General features: G+C 49.3%; 1 protein-coding gene across 5 annotated transcripts in view; it reads right to left on the reverse strand.

Moving 5' to 3' along the window:
- The window catches only part of GBF1 (golgi brefeldin A resistant guanine nucleotide exchange factor 1), a 167,906-nt gene that overhangs the window by 5,457 nt on the left and 145,652 nt on the right, over window positions 1-16,797 (reverse strand). For 3 of the 5 annotated variants that reach the window (XM_078859624.1, XM_078859626.1, XM_078859623.1), the window contains 6 exons: window positions 13,029-13,182; window positions 11,298-11,523; window positions 8,727-8,887; window positions 2,817-3,069; window positions 2,022-2,242; window positions 510-720 (listed from right to left, as the gene is read on the reverse strand). In XM_078859624.1, coding sequence (XP_078715750.1) covers window positions 510-720; window positions 2,022-2,242; window positions 2,817-3,069; window positions 8,727-8,887; window positions 11,298-11,523; window positions 13,029-13,182 — 1,226 coding nt within the window. The remainder of the gene's footprint in view (window positions 1-509; window positions 721-2,021; window positions 2,243-2,816; window positions 3,070-8,726; window positions 8,888-11,297; window positions 11,524-13,028; window positions 13,183-16,797) is intronic. The other 2 variants (XM_078859627.1, XM_078859625.1) reach the window with 1 other exon arrangement.

The following is a 16,797-nucleotide window of genomic DNA, read 5'->3' on the forward strand; positions in this document are numbered from 1 at the left end:
CAACCGGTGTTTTCTTGCATTGTAAAGTGACCATTACTCAGAACACAGTATGCATGTTGAACATCTTTCGCACCAGACGTGGCCAACCGTGCTACAGCACTCAAGGTTACATTGCAACGAAGAACTCGAGTGACGAGCATTTAAAATGTAAATCCTAAAAAACAGTGCAAAGTGATGGCTGCACGCTGAGCGGCAGGAGGCAGCAGTGACCACATTAGGCAATACACACAAAAACAAGATTTCAGGGGAGATTTGGCAGAATTGCAATGGATGAGACCGCATGCATCATACACATTTCCATACCACTGAGATTGAAAAAAATGGCAAGACACAGAATACATCCACGTTCTAACCGACCGGCTGTAAAATCAACCGCCAGGAGCCATTTTGCAACGAATGCTCAATGACCGTTGTGCAAAATTAAACGCAGCTCAGTACTGCTGCTCAGTCGACAGCTCAACGTCGGTGGCATGTGAAGCTCTTGGCTGACAAACTCTCCCAGGGCTCACCCTGCAGTAAGGGGCACCAGCAGCTGGCCCACAGGGTACTGGCGTCGGCCTGCACCACGGCGTGTTTCGCAAGCCTGCCGGCCGTTCTCTGCGCTGCCGTTTCGGCCGCGTCCGTCGTCGGCGTGGCCGCCTCCTGGCGGACCTGCTCCTCGGCCCACGAGCTGTAGATGCTGGCCGCTCGGGTGTGCAGCGTGTGCATCAGGTCCAGCAGCTGAGCGGATCGAAGAGTGTGGAGAACACGCGGACACACGCGGGCACACGCATGTAAATACAAAAAACAACAAGAGCCGCCGTTTGCCATCAAGTGGCGGTGGCATCACTACAGCGCTTGTGTCAGGCTAGATGTGCTTTGAGGCTATGTGAAGTGAGGAAGGCTAGCTGGGAGGAGGTCGCAGGACAGACCTCGGCGTTACATGGGTTGACTGAGATGACGAGCAGATACACGCATCAAACACACACGTGCACACACACAAGCTTGCACACGTGTATACGCACTAGCGCACGCAAGCTTGTATACACACGTGCGTCCGCGCACGTACACAAAAACCTGTAAGCACACACATGCAAAACAAATATCCCCAATAGCAATAGATTGTTTGGATAGGTGCTGTTAGCGAGTGTTTATGAAGTCCGAAACAGCGTACGAAGGGGTGGTGAGGTCAGCACCACACCTGGCCACATTCCTCTCCAGGGTCAATATTTCAACACGGCATCATTGAAGGTGAAGTATATCTAGCGGATGCCCCAGACAGGTGCTGATATCATCACTCGCCGCTGATGTTAGCCATCGCTGGGGATGGAACTCAGATCGCTGGGTTCATAGCCGAAGCACGTTAATCGCTGGTCCTCACGCATACACGTCAACACACAAACACACAATTGACCACACGCAAATATTTTACAAAACTTCTAAGTGACGGCAGAAATACCAACTGTATTTGGGTCAGCAACTTAAAATTAATGTGGCAAAATAATCAATGTACTCTAAGACAAATGTAACAATATGCTCATAATTTACATACGTGTATACCCAATTAAATAATTACATCCAGATTTGGTATCTACAACCTAATCGAGTGTGCAAGAAATAGTTTTTATACATGGGCAGGGAATATTTTACTATCTTCATTGAACTGAAATTGTATGAGCACATTCATTAAATTATAATTGGGCCAATTGCAACTAAAAATTATCAATAATTATTTACAGTCGGAGATTATTTAACTAATTGCAGACAGCACTGATGAAAAAAAACATTGACAAAATCTGGGAAAATCTGGAATTCGAAGCAGGCGGCATTTTCCCCGCCGGCTAAAATTACAAACGGAAACGCTCGCACTTCTTGGAGGAACACAGAGTTGCCCCGTCTAGAGAAGCGCGACGGCCCTTCCAACAACAACCTTCCCTCGGACCTCCCAACATCTCCAGCCCACAACGGCTGGCTGCTACAAACGGTGGGACCGTGCTCGCGTTTGAAGATGCAGTAAAAAAAAAAGAGGTCAGAGTACTTACATGGTGACTGACCTGTAAAGACACGGTGTGGTAGCTGGCCGGCACGCTCTCGTCCTCGTCGTCGTCGTCATCGCTGTGCGCCGCCCCCTTGTGTACCGACCGCCCGCCGCCCCCGTTCCCTCTCCTGCCTCCTCCGCCGTCCCTGTCCTTGCCCTTCTTCTTGAGCCGCGACGGCTTCTCGTACTTGTGCGTCTTGGTTTTCTTGTCGCTGCCCTTGATTCCTGGAGCGGGACAAAAAAAAGAAGCAAAGTCAAGATGAAAAAGGAGAATTTTCTTTAAGAATGTTAAAAGATGTGTGCATCACTTCACAGTAATCCAAACTTCCCCCTGTAATCCTAGAGAATGTTTGAAAGTTTGCAAAAAGTCCTGGCCATTAATTCATATAGTCAACAAAATGTACTTAAAGCTGACCACCCTCATGTTCCTGTGTGTCTAACTCTGCAGTCAAGAAAACCAATTAAAGCATAGTAAAAGGTAACCAGTCAATATTCTACAAGTGCCAAGGGGGTAAAACTACTCCTGCAGATTCTTCAGAGCAGTAAAATGAATGGGTCTGGCTCGACTTCCACTAATCCGGGTACTCGTAACAACAACTCATTAACATATTTAATCCCTCAATATAATGCAAAAGGTACACAAATTGGGCGAGCACCACTTAGTTTACTCCGCAAAAAACAAACACCTAAACACAAGAGAGCACAGTTGAGGACATAATACGAGTGTGTGCATGCGTGTGTGAATGGGTATATTATCGTAACAGCAGCAGCAGCACCAGCAGCAGCAGAAAACACGTACCTCCGTTGAGGCTGGCCTCCACGAAGATGCGGATGGCCCTCACGCACAGCGGGAAGTTGTCCGGCGTCACGTGCGCGGCGTCGCGCACAATGAACGACAGCGACTCGACGCACTTGGTGAGCGACTTGGTGTCGTGCGCGCCCAGCTCCTGGCCTAGGCTCAGGCTGTACTGATTCACCAGGGGCGAGGGCCTGCCGCCACCGCCACCACCGCCGCCGCCGCCGCCACCGCCCTCTACGTCATCCTTACCGACCTACGCAGGCCAAGGGGGCCAGGCGGGAGCCACAAACGGCGGCGTCACTACACGGCGCGCGGCGATCACCGCCGCCCGGCGCTACGGGGGGCGGGCGGTGGTGATGGCAGCGCGCAAGGCGGGGGGGGGGGGGTTACAAGCGGGGACCGCTGTGCAGTGGGGCCCAGTTATTGCTGCTCCAAACGGGTGTTTTGGACATTTGCTTAGGGTTAATAAAATGCTGACAGAATAGTCGCGAATAGTGCCGTAGCACGCACAGGGCCCCATTGCTCAGGCTGCCAACTTTAACCCCAGCGCAGAAATGTACTAAGAAGCAGCAAAAACATGTTATGTATGTCAGAACGGGGTGGGGAGTGGTGGCACAGTGGTTTGCGCACTGCGCTGTGAAGCTGTGGCGACCTGAGTTTGATTCCCGGCCATGACTAACATCAGTGGCGAGCGGCATCTGAATCAGTGCTGGGCTCCCCCGAACCCTTTCACTAACGCGCACTGACCAGCGTGGTGAAGGATGGTTAAATGACCAACATGGAGTTGGGAATTGACAATGAGATATGAATATGGAACTTTATGAGAAATACCATAGAGTCTCAGTAACCATTAATAGGGGAATGCTGAAGCCACGCATTTTTTTATTAAAAATGTCAAATGTCCCACTTGCTCAATCTCATTGGTGGTTCTGAACCAGAGGTGACAATTCCACATTCCCGTACTTGGGCCATTCCATCCATACAGTGAGTGTTGTGGACTTTATGCGAAAAGGCACAGCCTTACAAGGTAGTCGTTATTTTCAAGACTCGGGGGGGGGCATGAAGGGGTGAGATCGCAATGTCGCTAATTATTCGTATAAAAAGTGGAAATATCTGCCTATAATATCCCCTTCTCACAGTGTTTGGACCACCTCATGTTGTGCGTTAATCTAAATACAAGATAGCACAATGGGACCTTTAACTGCATTGTACACATGTATGCAGAGAGGGAAAAGATAAGAAAACAAGATTGCAACATGGAGAGATCACAATTACACACAATCCCAAAGATCAATGGAGCAACACAGGGAACAGCACTGAGAAGCAACCGAGAGAGCAATGGATTACATATGGATTCATTCAGCTGCTTTAGTTTTGACTCGCCCAATACCACAGGATGGGAGCATTTCCAAATGACACTTCAAGTGTTTGAAAATGCCTTCATGGGCAGCATATGCAAATGCACCGAAGGTTTACAATTTAAACGTTTCGCTGGATACGTAAATGCCATTATATAACCAGATGCCCGCAGCCGACATTTTTCGCTCCAAGCAGACGACGGCAAGCGGTCGTGCGAAGTGGCGTGGGACAGAGTAAGCGAGAGGCGGCGGCCGAATCGATCCGCGATTCGGGAAAAATGAGAAGCCGGCGGAGGAGACGGAAGAGGAGGGAGGAGGAGGGGGGGGGGTTGTAGCGGGCAGAGTCGGCGAGGCCATCGCCCCGTAGTGAATAAGTGCAGCCTCAGCACTAGACCAGCAGCCCCGCGGGCACACGACAGGCAAGTTTGTGCCAGCCACCACGGAGAGCCCTGCACACGCACCACCGGGCTCACGGCCCCGCAGCCCCGGGGGCTCCGCGCACACGCTCCGCCTCTCCGGTGTTAGTGGTGCCCGCTAGTCGTGGAACGATTCACCGCCTCTGTGCAACCCCACCCGCACCGCCACTAAACCGAGCCATTCGATAAAGTGTCGCGATTCAAGGTCGCGATTGTATTTAAGCGAATCGAATTCTTTCTTTTCCGGTGATCGTCAGCGCTCTCAACGGCGGTGACGTGAAGCCATTAGATACGACGTGCGAATCAGAAAACGTAGATTGTTACACGCGCTATTTGACGTGTTCATCGTTAACAGATGAATCGGTATTCGTCAAAGAATGGACGTGTCATCGTTCCACAGCTAGTGGTTACAGGGGAAAGTGGATTTTGGTGAAAAGGAAGCGTAGACATGCACGCCCAGTGCCTCTGTTTAAGGGAATGACAGAACATTAAGGAATTGAACAAAAGAAAATCCACAGCTGTAAACCCCAGAGAGAAAAACTAAATTCCTGTTACAACTGATAAAATCATCTCACTTAATCAACACTCACAATTAAAATTACTATGTGGTTAAAGAGATTTTACATGAAGAAAATATCCAATATATGCCAGCCTCATGGCATTTTACAACATACCACACTGTGTTTTATCTGGCCACCAACAAACATGTTAACTTGTTGGTAACCAAAATGAGCAAAGTATGCAAATAAACACAATATAAAGGTTCCAATTAGGACAGACCATAATGGTTACCACATAGATGTAGCCAGGATAGTGGGATCTTAAAACCTATCTGTGCGGATCTTTTTTGGGAGCATTATCCCTTAAGGTGTAGGCGTTTTATCCGGGTACTCTGGTTTCCTCCAACATGCTAAAAACTCACAAATAAAATTTTACTCAGGCAGGGAGCCATCCTTATAAAAGTGCCTTTTCTTGGATAAGTAAAATTATTGTTATTATAAACATTACGTGCCATATTTTTTGGTGGCTCACTCAGCTCAATCACATTTTCCCATTCCTGGAAACATGAAAACGAACACAACACAAACCACGGAAATTGCTGAAGCTCCTCATCCTTATTTTTCCTGGACGTTTCACCAGATCAAACACGATGAAGGAGATGCTGCGGCTGCTGCTGCTGCTCAAATGGTCTTGAGACTCAGTGAGGCTTTCTCGGGTAAATAGAGGGCACTATTATTTATTGTATCATGCCCTTTACTTTGGAACGTCGTACTTGGCTTGGTGGTGAGCTGGGGCACAAACAATGACTTCAGCAAACCCCCGAGAGCCAGATGGGAAGTTCAGGATCGTAACCCGCAAACCTTCCCCTGTGGGCCCCCCCATAACCCCTGCAGCCCTGACCTCTTGGCAAACACCGTCTGCCACTGGGGCCCGCACCTCCAAAATCGACTCCCAACGCCACGGTTAATGGCCCGGCATGGGCTCACGCGAGAACTTTATTTTTTTGTTGAGGCTCGTGGTGGCGTAGCTGGGAAGTACGGGTTTTCGTCGATGGGAAACGCTGCCCCCCGGTCGATAGGGCTTTGCGGACAATTTTACGGAATGCATCACGCCGGGTGGAGAGGGGGGGGCGGGGAAACGATGTCAGTCCGATTGTTTTGAAACGAATGACAGCCGCGTGCGACGGTTATATCTTTTTGCATGAATATCTTATTTTAAGCAATGGGGATTTAGGACATGCTGCATGCTTGTTATTAAATATCTAATGTAGTCGTGGACACTTGCACATCACCGGCTGCGTTCTCCCTGACTATATCCCTACAGAACCGGTGAGAACACTGTCCTAAAGGCTTTGTAATTTCACAAATGCAATTTATGGATGGATTTCAGCACTTTACAAGTATCGCCAATTTGCATTGAAATATCGCATTACCAAATGAACATTCACGTGCGGCAACTACCTGGCAAAATTGTGAAGAGCGGCAGCAAAGAAACACACCACGTCAAGTGTGAAAGGTGAACCAACTCCTGTGCACGAGCAAACTCAACCGGACAGGCAGGTTTCTCACCTGCTCTTGTAAATGTTCTGTCTTAGTTTTTTTTGTCATCGTCCCTAGCGAGCGACGCGCCCGTTCGCGAGACAGGCCGTCCCTTCTGCGACGACGACGACGACGACGACAACGCTCTGAGTGCCTCTGCGCCTGTCACCCGGGACATTCTGTGCGGGGGGGTCCCCGGAGCCCGTCACGACGGCGTGAACCAAGCCGCTCCGACATAATCAGCGAGATTAGCGGCTCCGTCTCCCCGGGCAGATGCGCTGGCGGTGATGTTCGACAGGGACGCACGCACGCACGCACGGGCCCGGCGGCTCCCCGGCGCGGCCCGGCTCTAAGCCCTCCCCACGGCAGCCCTAATCCCGGGGCTTAGGCCCAGCCTGCCGAGAGCCCGCCCCGGGCTAATTCTCAGCCGGGCTTCGGGCCTGCCCGGGGATTTTAGCAAATCCTGGGCACAGATGAGCGGCTCAGCTCCTAACCCTCAAAGCTGTCGCTCAGCCATCACTTCGCCATTTTGCTCACGGAAAGGTCAGGGTCCGTTGATGCACAAATGGCTTTCTGCATGTATTTTTTAAGCAGCTATTTCCACTCTGGAGTCCTGGCAATTTGCTCTCAGATCATAGCCTCTGGTGCTTTAGCTCGGGCCCATCTTCCCTTCCCTCGATATATATTTCATATCGTCACTACTAATGCAACTGGGCTTGGTGCGTTCTGTAATACTTTTAAAATGCTAAATACGACCACAGGAGCCCCTTGGAAACACAAAAAGCAATTCACGTGAGTAAAAACAACTGCAACATCTCCTGCAGAAATTGCGCATCAAATTCAGAAGATGAAATGAAAAGTAATTTGTTGTTCACATTTTCTATCGTGAGGAACTACAGGCCAACGCTGCAACATATTCCGAAATCGGCTACATTATTTGATAAAACTATCCAGTCAAATAATATTTGAATGGTATAAAAAACATTGAATGCTAAAAAAGTGTGTAAGTAACCTATTTGTAAAATGTAAATTTACTTCAATTGGACGTAGCTTTTGAATGTAACCTAAGAAACAAACAAAAAGCCAATTCTGCCGTGCGATGCGACGTGTCCTCAGATGTACCACAAGCACGAAGGAAGGCGGGCGGGCAGGCAGGGAGCCTAAGATGCTGCCCGTCAAAACAATCGCGAGCCGCCCGTTTGAAGCGCTCGGTATTTGCACCTGCGACGCGCCGCTGCTTCTTTGACCGCCAAGCGTGGCCGCGCCATTGTGTCGACACCACAATTAGAATCGCACACACACGGCGGCGGGGGGGGGGGGCGGCGGAGCAGAGCAGCCTGGGCGCAGAAAACCCAACACCTGACAGGTGGTGCGCGCCAGAGTGCTCGGGCCGTGGGGCCGGCTGCTGGGGAGGCAAAGCCAAAATGCAGCCGTCCAAACTCTCTCCCTGGAGGGCGAGCACGATGGCACCGAGAGCCGCAGAGATACTTTCGGACCTGTGCGCTCTGCGGTATCGGAAGCTGTGACCGACTGCAATTCCCACTGCACAATACCCACTGCACTGCACTGAAAATGGCCACGGCTGAGCGTAAGTGGCTATGGGGGAAGTTGAGATTTGAATAAAAACTGGACAATGAAATTGCATTGTTTTAGGACTAAAACCCCCTTTAAGAAGGAGCTGCCCCCCCGCGCTAAACGGGAAGAGCAGGTGCACGACACTTGAATTGCAGCAGAGCGAGCACCTTCTTTTGACAGGGCGTTACACCACCGTGACCTGAAATGTTGGCAGGTCCAAAAATATCGGCAGAAGCATGCGAGATTTGTTAAACGGCAAGAAGGCGCGTGATTGAGAGGTGGGGGGGGGGGGGGACATGTTGGGGGGGTGGAGGGATAGGTTGGGGGGGGGGCATACGAAGCGCTTCCGTGCATCAGGCTATGGTGCACGTCGGTGCATTTCTCCAACCCATGCACGAGCGCTGGGCCTGCCGAGCGGACCCAGCGCCGCTCCGCTCTGCTTGCTGCGGCGAGCGGCCTCAGGCTGCGGCCCAGAAACGATGGGAGCGTCCGCCGCCGGCCGACTCTCGGGCCGGCACTTACCAGCAGCCAGCCGCTGCCACTGATGTCGAGCTCCGTGGTGGAGCGGTGCATCCGCGCCGGCTTGTTGTGCTCCGTGTACACCTCCGTGTCAGACGTGTAGCCGCGGTCGGACGTGACGCCGTTGGGCTGGTGCGATGGCAGCTCGCTGTCCGACTGCGCACCTGTTTAACGAATTGACCAAAGGAAAAGCAAACAGGGGGAATTAAACTTGACCGCTACAATCCATTAAGGATGGGGGGGGGGAAGAACAAACTAATGTCCATCACCTGTGGGATGTAAAACAGCAGCAAGTTATGCATTTTACACAGCTAGTCCAACCACCAGACACACCAGCATTTACATTAGATTTTTTTGAAGGACAATTTTTAACCATCCAGGTAAGAGGGCTTAATAAAAAGCCACATTAGATTTCCCCTGCTGAATTATGGTATAATACATGTGAAGAAAAGGAGGTGGCTGATTTTATACGGTGACAAAGCGGACAGCACGTATTGAGTGGATAAAACGCAGGAATTGACCCCAACTTCACTGCGATTAACTGCAAATCGTACAATTAAATGCACTTCTCATGTTGGACGTGGCCACTCTTGAACAGACCTGAAATGTCACATTCATCTAATCGGAGAAGAGCCTTGGGTTAAGCTCTGAAACAGGGCTGGACATATGGGATGACCAATCGTAGCCGCCTCCCCATCTAAAACATTCAAACAGGCAGTGTGCTTTGTGGGACTGGTTGCGGTGCACGTGAGCCAAGGCAATGAATAAAGCACGTCTGCGAGAATACATTTGAATGGAGTAATTACACAGTTTCATTATAATTGGCATATTTTTTTTCCTCGAAGATGAGAAAAGAACAAATTGCAGTATTCTGCCAGTTTCCATTGGTTGTTGTGATTACGTCATGTACAAATGGTTCAGATAATGTCTAGTATATCTACAATATAACTTTCAAAATATATCTTGCAATGTCACTGTGAATAACAGCCTTGGTGGTGAGAGCTTATCTTCTTGCCCGACCCCTCTTCTGAATTTCCTTTCGTATAATTTACTGGCATAATCTCAGTGTAGCTATTCAAACTTCATAAAGGGCTTTGATCACTTAAACATATATATTTGCATTAATTGCCCTTGGAATACGTATTCTAAGGGCAATCAGTGTGGGTAGACTGGATCAAAACGATGACCTAAAGAGGTGAGCGACAACAGGATGGAATACTTGTGTAAAACTGAATTTAATAATGAAAAGCAACATACCAATGTGGCTAGAGAGGACATTTTTCAATCGGTGGATACTATCTGTTATGACATATAGAACAGAAACACGGACGCTGATAACGAAAACGCAACAGCAATGGAAAAGTAAACAAACAGGCATGGCGAGAAGCACGCTGTGAATTTCACCGAAACAGGAAGAGGAACGCATGGCTCATGAATCAAACGCAAATCGGGAGACACAAGACTGGCTGCTGTTATTAAAAGTTAAGTGGGGCTTGGGCAAGAAACGTCGTCGCTGGAAGGGTTGATGGGCTGGTGGGTGAGAATAACCAAGCAGTGGTTGGTAGGAGGGACCCCCCCTTCCCCACCACTCACCACGAGAGAAGGACCACAGTGAGACTTAGCGATGAGATAACCTCATGTGCCCCTAACCAACCATAACTAACCCTAATTTTCCATTATCCTAACTAACTGAGAGAGGATTGTGGCATGGCGGGACCGAGAGGAGGTTTTTTGTTTGTTATCCGACAGTGGATGGAACCTGGCTAATGAGATAATGATGGGATAGTGTCCGCAACGGATAGAAAGTCTTCCGCAAGCTGGAGGCTGGGTGGCTTAGAGGTCCGAGCGCTCGCTGAGCTGACACCACCGAGATCCTGAATGCAAATTCCAGGCAGGCAACTGTAATTACACTGGGTTCTCAAGTGTAGCAAATTAATAATCTCACCCCAGTCATCATCATAAAATACATAAAACTATATTAAAGTTGGTCTTGCATTTAACTTGGCTAAATTTCAGCTCTCAGAATTAAAAATGTCAGTTTGACGGTCACACGAAGAACATTTAGCTGTGCAGCATGGTGAAGGAGAAAGGAGGAGGCACACTATGGTGGATAAGAGGTCACTTGAACCCATCTCACTAGTTCTGTGATATCTACTTATGCAGGGCGTCGTTAAAATGAGAGGCTGCACTGCTCTGCGAGAGCTGTGAATTTATTCTTCGTATTTGTAAAAAGAAAAAAGAAAATATTTCCAATATATTACCTCTCGGTAATAATTCTCTGTTTTTAAAACTTCAACAATATGGAGACGTCCGAATGCAATACAAATCTCTTTACAAAAGAGTATTTGGTTGTAAGATGCATTTTTTTAAAAAAACCTAAAAAAAAACACCCGACTCGTGAAAAATAATAATCTCACACGAATCCACCAGTTCAAGAACCACACCTCCCATTACGACGGTTGGCTATGTGCGGTACAAAAGAAGTTCAGCAGACACAGGCACGGACGCACGCGCCTCACACAACAATGAGAGAGAGAGAGAGCGCGGCACGCAACGCTCGTTCGTTCGCATCACCCGAGTCGGCCACTTCGACGCCGGCCATGTACTGCAGCGAGGACGGGGGCTTGGCGCCGGCGCCGATGCACTCGAGCAGCGTGAACAGGGTGCTCCAGTCCTCCTGCGAGTGGATGTTGGCCGCGTTGGTCTTGAGCAGCTCGTGCAGGCCGAAGGCGATCTGCCGGCTCGCTTTGGCCAGCACGGCCGGCTTCATGAGCAGCAGCACGCGCAGCGAGTGCAGCACCTGCGGTCGCGCACGCAGCAACAACAGCCGCTGTTCGCCACTCAGCCACGGTGGCATCATCGCCGCGCTCGTGCCAGGCTAGGTGCCCTCTGAGGCCGCGTGAAGTGCCGCCGGCTCGCCGGTAAGACGGTGACCGGCCCGGGTGTTGTGGGTTAACCGAGAAGTGGCTAACGGACGCAACGCGTGTTCACGCACACACGCACGTGCATCCACACCCCCCGAATAGCGTTTAGATCGCCTAAATACCCAACTGTTGGAACATAAGCTATCATTTTTGGACACATGCTGTCATTGAGCATCTATTAAGGCTGGCCAGCACCATACATGGCCGCCTTTGTCTTCCCAGCGTTGGCTTTTACACTCAAAATTAAGAACCCATTGAAGGTTCAGACGACCTAGAGGAGGCCCAGTACAAGTTCATAAATTATTTGGGAATTAACCATGCCAAGTGATTCAGAAATCACCTGCAGTGACTTGGAATCAAAGTCGGGTAATTGGGTTCACAGCACACTTTGCGAACTAATAATTATGCCACCGCTCCGCCAACACATGCCCATAAGTACACCCTGTATACACACCTAACACAGATCTCCTGCAGTGAGCAACTGTTAACGCCACCGCAATACAGCTCGCAGAATTGGCAATGCTAAATATTGGTATTGCGATTCTTAATAACTACAATTACTGCAATTCTAGGATCATGATGTATGTATGTATGCTGCATTTATTTCGGACTACACGTATCCAACCGTGCTAATTGGGGGTTGGTGCCACTAATCGTGTTATTTGTTGGCTATGTAACATTGCAGCAATTCGTTGAACAATATTGATTCTCAAGTTCACATTAAGTGCATCAAATGATGCGTGTGTGTGAATTATTATTTACAATGTATGCAACTTATAGGCAGATATGTTGACGAGATGGGACTCAGCTGTACAAACAAGACAGCCAAAACTTAAAATAATACAAATCAGGGAGTCAAAACGAGACAAGAAACAAAAGAGCTTGAACTGGACCACAAACCATGAACCACAAAAATTCATCGAATCATCAAGGGGGGAAATTTCTACACGTTCATAGTGTCCATGGTGCCACATCAGATATCAGCGACACTTGGGCACAGTGCAGAAGGGAGTGAGAAGTGGCAGGCATGCACGAGTCGGGCGCGGGTCATGAGTGGGTGGCACGGCGCTGGTTCCTGCGTGCTATGAGCACAGATGTGTGGCGGGCAGCGCGTTGCACTAAAAACTCGGCTACCTGAGTTCGATTCCCACTCATGGCCAACACCAGTGATGATTGTCTAAACTGGTCCTGGGACTCCCCTAGGTCGACTCAGCCTCAAATGAGTACCTAGTGCGGTGTGTAAACATCGCCACTAGGGAGTGCTGCTGGCCACATGACCCCCTCGTGGACCATGCTGGCCTTCAAAGGTGCTCTCCGACAGCACTTGCCCCAACAGTCAGTTAAGGCCGTACGGGGGAAATCTTTGTCTATGTTTGTGTACCTGCGTGCTGTTCTCTTCGCGGCGCAGGAGGCGGATAGCGAGGCGTAGCAGCCCCACGACGGCGCGCTCCAGCAGGAAGCAGTGCTCGCTCGCGTGCACGATCAGCTGGTACAGGTGGTCGCGCACCGTCTGCCACAAGCAACCCACGCGGTCCCTGCGCACCGCACAATTTCACAGCACGATCGATCGCGGTCAGCTGCCCGTTTGTCGCTGACGCAGCCATCGTCGCTGTTACCGTAGGAGCCACGTCTCCGGAGCCCACCTTCGCCAACGCGCGCTGAACATCCTTGCAGTGGCGGCATCGAACAAAGATGGTCAACGCATCGCGCGCTTTCAGATGCGCTTCTGCGGCCATCTGGAAAGCTCTTCCTTCCGATATTAGGAAGTGACTGGAGCTATGCACTTTTACATTTAGTTTGAAAAAACGAATTTCTTGACAACTGCTTTTTGTGTTTAATTTTGTTGTCCTTCCCCCACACCTCCGGTTAGCGCGGTTTGATACATACGGTGCGAAATAAGTTAAACATACACACGAACGGCGTGGTATGGTTAACTCCCTATGACCAACTCAGCGTGGGGTGGATTTAATACAGAGGCCCACATGTACACGTGTACAATACTGGACAGAATATATGCGTTGAAGGAGAAGAGCTACCAGGTCACAACTGTTGTCTGTTCCATTGGAATTTTTTCCTCGAAGTAACTTCTTCATTTGGTATTAAGATCTCCACTTGAAACACAAGCTGAACATTTCTGGAGAGGTAATTCAGCAATCTAAGCCAATTTTAAATATAGCTCAATCAATTGAAAATAATCTGGATCCGTAAGGGTTCCACTCAATGTGCATGAATGCCGATTAATCCGAACATTGATAACCGAAAGTGAAAAACGAATGTATATCGCATGCATATTCAATCACGACAACACTGAATACATCTGCCTCACTATTAATATTAAAACAGAAATCCACCTGCTTAAAGATGTAATTTGAAATACGAGCATGCGCGTACGCAGTGCACACTACCTAAAGTGGACTGTGCACATCCACCGTCTAATATTGGAAGGGGTCTGGTTCACTGCTGACCACGTACAACGAAAGGGTTATTTATTTATTTAACAATCTCACTGGGCATGTGTGCGCAAAGTTCACGAAAACCCAGCGGCCGCTCTAAGCGGCGATGCATCTGCCGACATCGTACACAGACACCGGGGAGGCAAGCGGCACTCGGGAATTGAAATCGCGTGTGTGCGTGTGAGCACACAGGTTTGCACACTAGCGGCAGGTACTTGACGGTGTTACGAGGAATACACGAGCAAAAGCCTGCACCGCCCGGTTGCAATCACGTGACGTGTATGAACATTGGCACTAACGGCCTCTCCCATTTCTAATTATAGAACCTGTTTGCTTACGGTTCATTTGCCCGAAACATGTAAAAATTACTTTGCGTATTCTGTAATCGGTTATACTGCCGACAGATATATTTATTCACGTTAAAATGCGAATGCGGACATTAAAGAGTGCTCATTCATGTATTTCTGAAGTTGTTATCACAACTGCCGTTCACAGTATTTGAGCATAAACTCCGCAAGGTTGTAAAACATATTTTACGACTCGCAGAAACCCAACCGTGCCAACCGTCAGTTCCAATGAGAAAGTGACCCGCTGACACGCAAAGCATTCGGAAGACCGTCTCTCGTTCTCCCGTCTCACTTCCACGGTCTTGGCTTCTACGAGGTGTCTTTTTTTTTCCTAACCGAGTCGGCGCCGTGCCACATCCGCGGGTGTACCCACAAACCTCGCACCGTCGTGGGCGGGCGCCGGCAACGAGTGGAAAATAACTCCCGCTACTCCCGGACACCACTTGAGGGACTCGCAGGACCACAAAAGCGCATGCAGAGCCTGCGCAGAAAAGCCAGACCCTCCCCCTTCCGGGCAGGGCTCTCGAACCGGTCAATCGTCGCCACTTTTCAACCAATCCGGAAGAAGGCCGCTGAGAGTATGCACTGCCACAGAAGGCCACGTGGTTGATGGGATTTGTGGAGGGACGGATATTTTAAGGAGGCATAGTCTGCTGAATGGATTTGTTGCTTATGTTCTTCACAGTCACTCGAATGAATATTTTGTGTCAGAATGGGGCAAAAACCCTTTGAGGTGGCGTCTCTTTTGCAACGGAGGCTTGGGGTGAAATACAGTAGGTCCCCGACATTATGTGGGGAAATATAAACGTGTCCCCCCACATACTTTGTGGGGGAAACCCATAAAAATATAAAACTACAAACAAAAATATTGCAAATTGAAGTTCCGAAGGTCTAAATTTAAGCGTGCAAAGCGGCGTATTAGCTGCGTCTCTACGTTGTGTAGAAACATCACTTGCCTGGCAGTTCGTACTGCGAATCTGTGGCAATGAATTTGCGTATCCCAGAATTGCCTTGTGGCTACCATTATTTTATATGGCGCTTTATATTTGTAAAATATAAAATGAAATATAAATAACATTGCAAAGCTGCAAATGGGATCAAATTAGATGTCATTGAAATAACACATTTATTATTTATTTAAGAACATTTATGGATCGGGGTGTACCCCCCCCCCCACCCGCTGAGTTAGCCCAGTATTTCGTGAACACGCTGCATTATACAGAGGCACATTCTGTAATGCATTCAAGTTAGGCGTGTGAACCTCCATCGGGTAACAACTTGACCAAACCCCACAAATACTGAGCTCATGTTAATGATAATAAAGCCAGGTCATTTGTATCTTATACAACATCCGAATTTAACAGTGTCTCCCAGAATTCTACAGAGGGCGGGGGGGGGGGGGAGATACATTCGGCTGGGAGGGTGAGGCCGCTCATCAGACTTGCAATGGCATCACATAAGCCAGATACAATGCACGTGGCACGCTGCCGCCCTTCTTAGCCATTGTGATCATTTGACATTGACCTAGCCCGCGGTCCGGCATTGTGCAGCGGCCCATGTGTAAAGCCTGCAGGCGACTCCATGGCGCTGTGTCTGGGTGCCAGCGTCACATGTCCTTCACAGGGGTGCGATCTGTTAATGCCTCGTCGCACCGAGCAGCTCAACGCTGTCACGGAGACGACAGCCTTTGATATCATGCCTCAATGTGACCATTTGAGACCGTACCTCTCTCCTAAACGTCTTGTAATTGGTAAAAATGCAGATCACAGCAATAAGCTATTTATAACTATATGTTGGATTGGACGTGTAAACGATATTCATCCAGCACACGCGTAATCACAGAGCCATGCAGGAGCGTCCTCAGTGGCCTTTTGTGGTTTTCGGAGACCTCCGCTCAACTTGGTCACCGGGCAGTCATCAACAACACACGAGATTGTTTGTATGGAGTCACAAATGCAATTTGGGTTGTCATGAACACCCCAACGGTGGAGGTTGTGAGCTGCACAACGACCTTGCTCTGTCCGAAACCTGTTCAGCAAGGCCCGCTGATGGCATGGCAGGTTGAAACCAGGTGGACAGACTGTAGGATCCGCAAAAAGGAACTGATTTGGTGCTGATTTTGCACTCCACTCCTCCTGCCGAGCAGCCCTGGCGAGGCTGTTAGGACCGCAGCGCGTGTGTCGTGATGATGGAAAGCGTGCGCGTCAGGTGGATTTTTGGAGATCTTCGTGTAGCGGTAGGCTTGGCTTGACGTTGATCTTCTGCAGTAGCTTGCTGGTTGCAACTTCCCGTCGGATGCGAGGGGGAGCAATGTTGCTCAGGACTGGAAGCCTTGGTAGGAGCCGATCAA

The sequence above is a fragment of the Lampetra fluviatilis genome, chromosome 9 (genome assembly GCF_964198595.1).
Source record: "Lampetra fluviatilis chromosome 9, kcLamFluv1.1, whole genome shotgun sequence".
Classification (NCBI taxonomy): Eukaryota; Metazoa; Chordata; class Hyperoartia; order Petromyzontiformes; family Petromyzontidae; genus Lampetra; species Lampetra fluviatilis.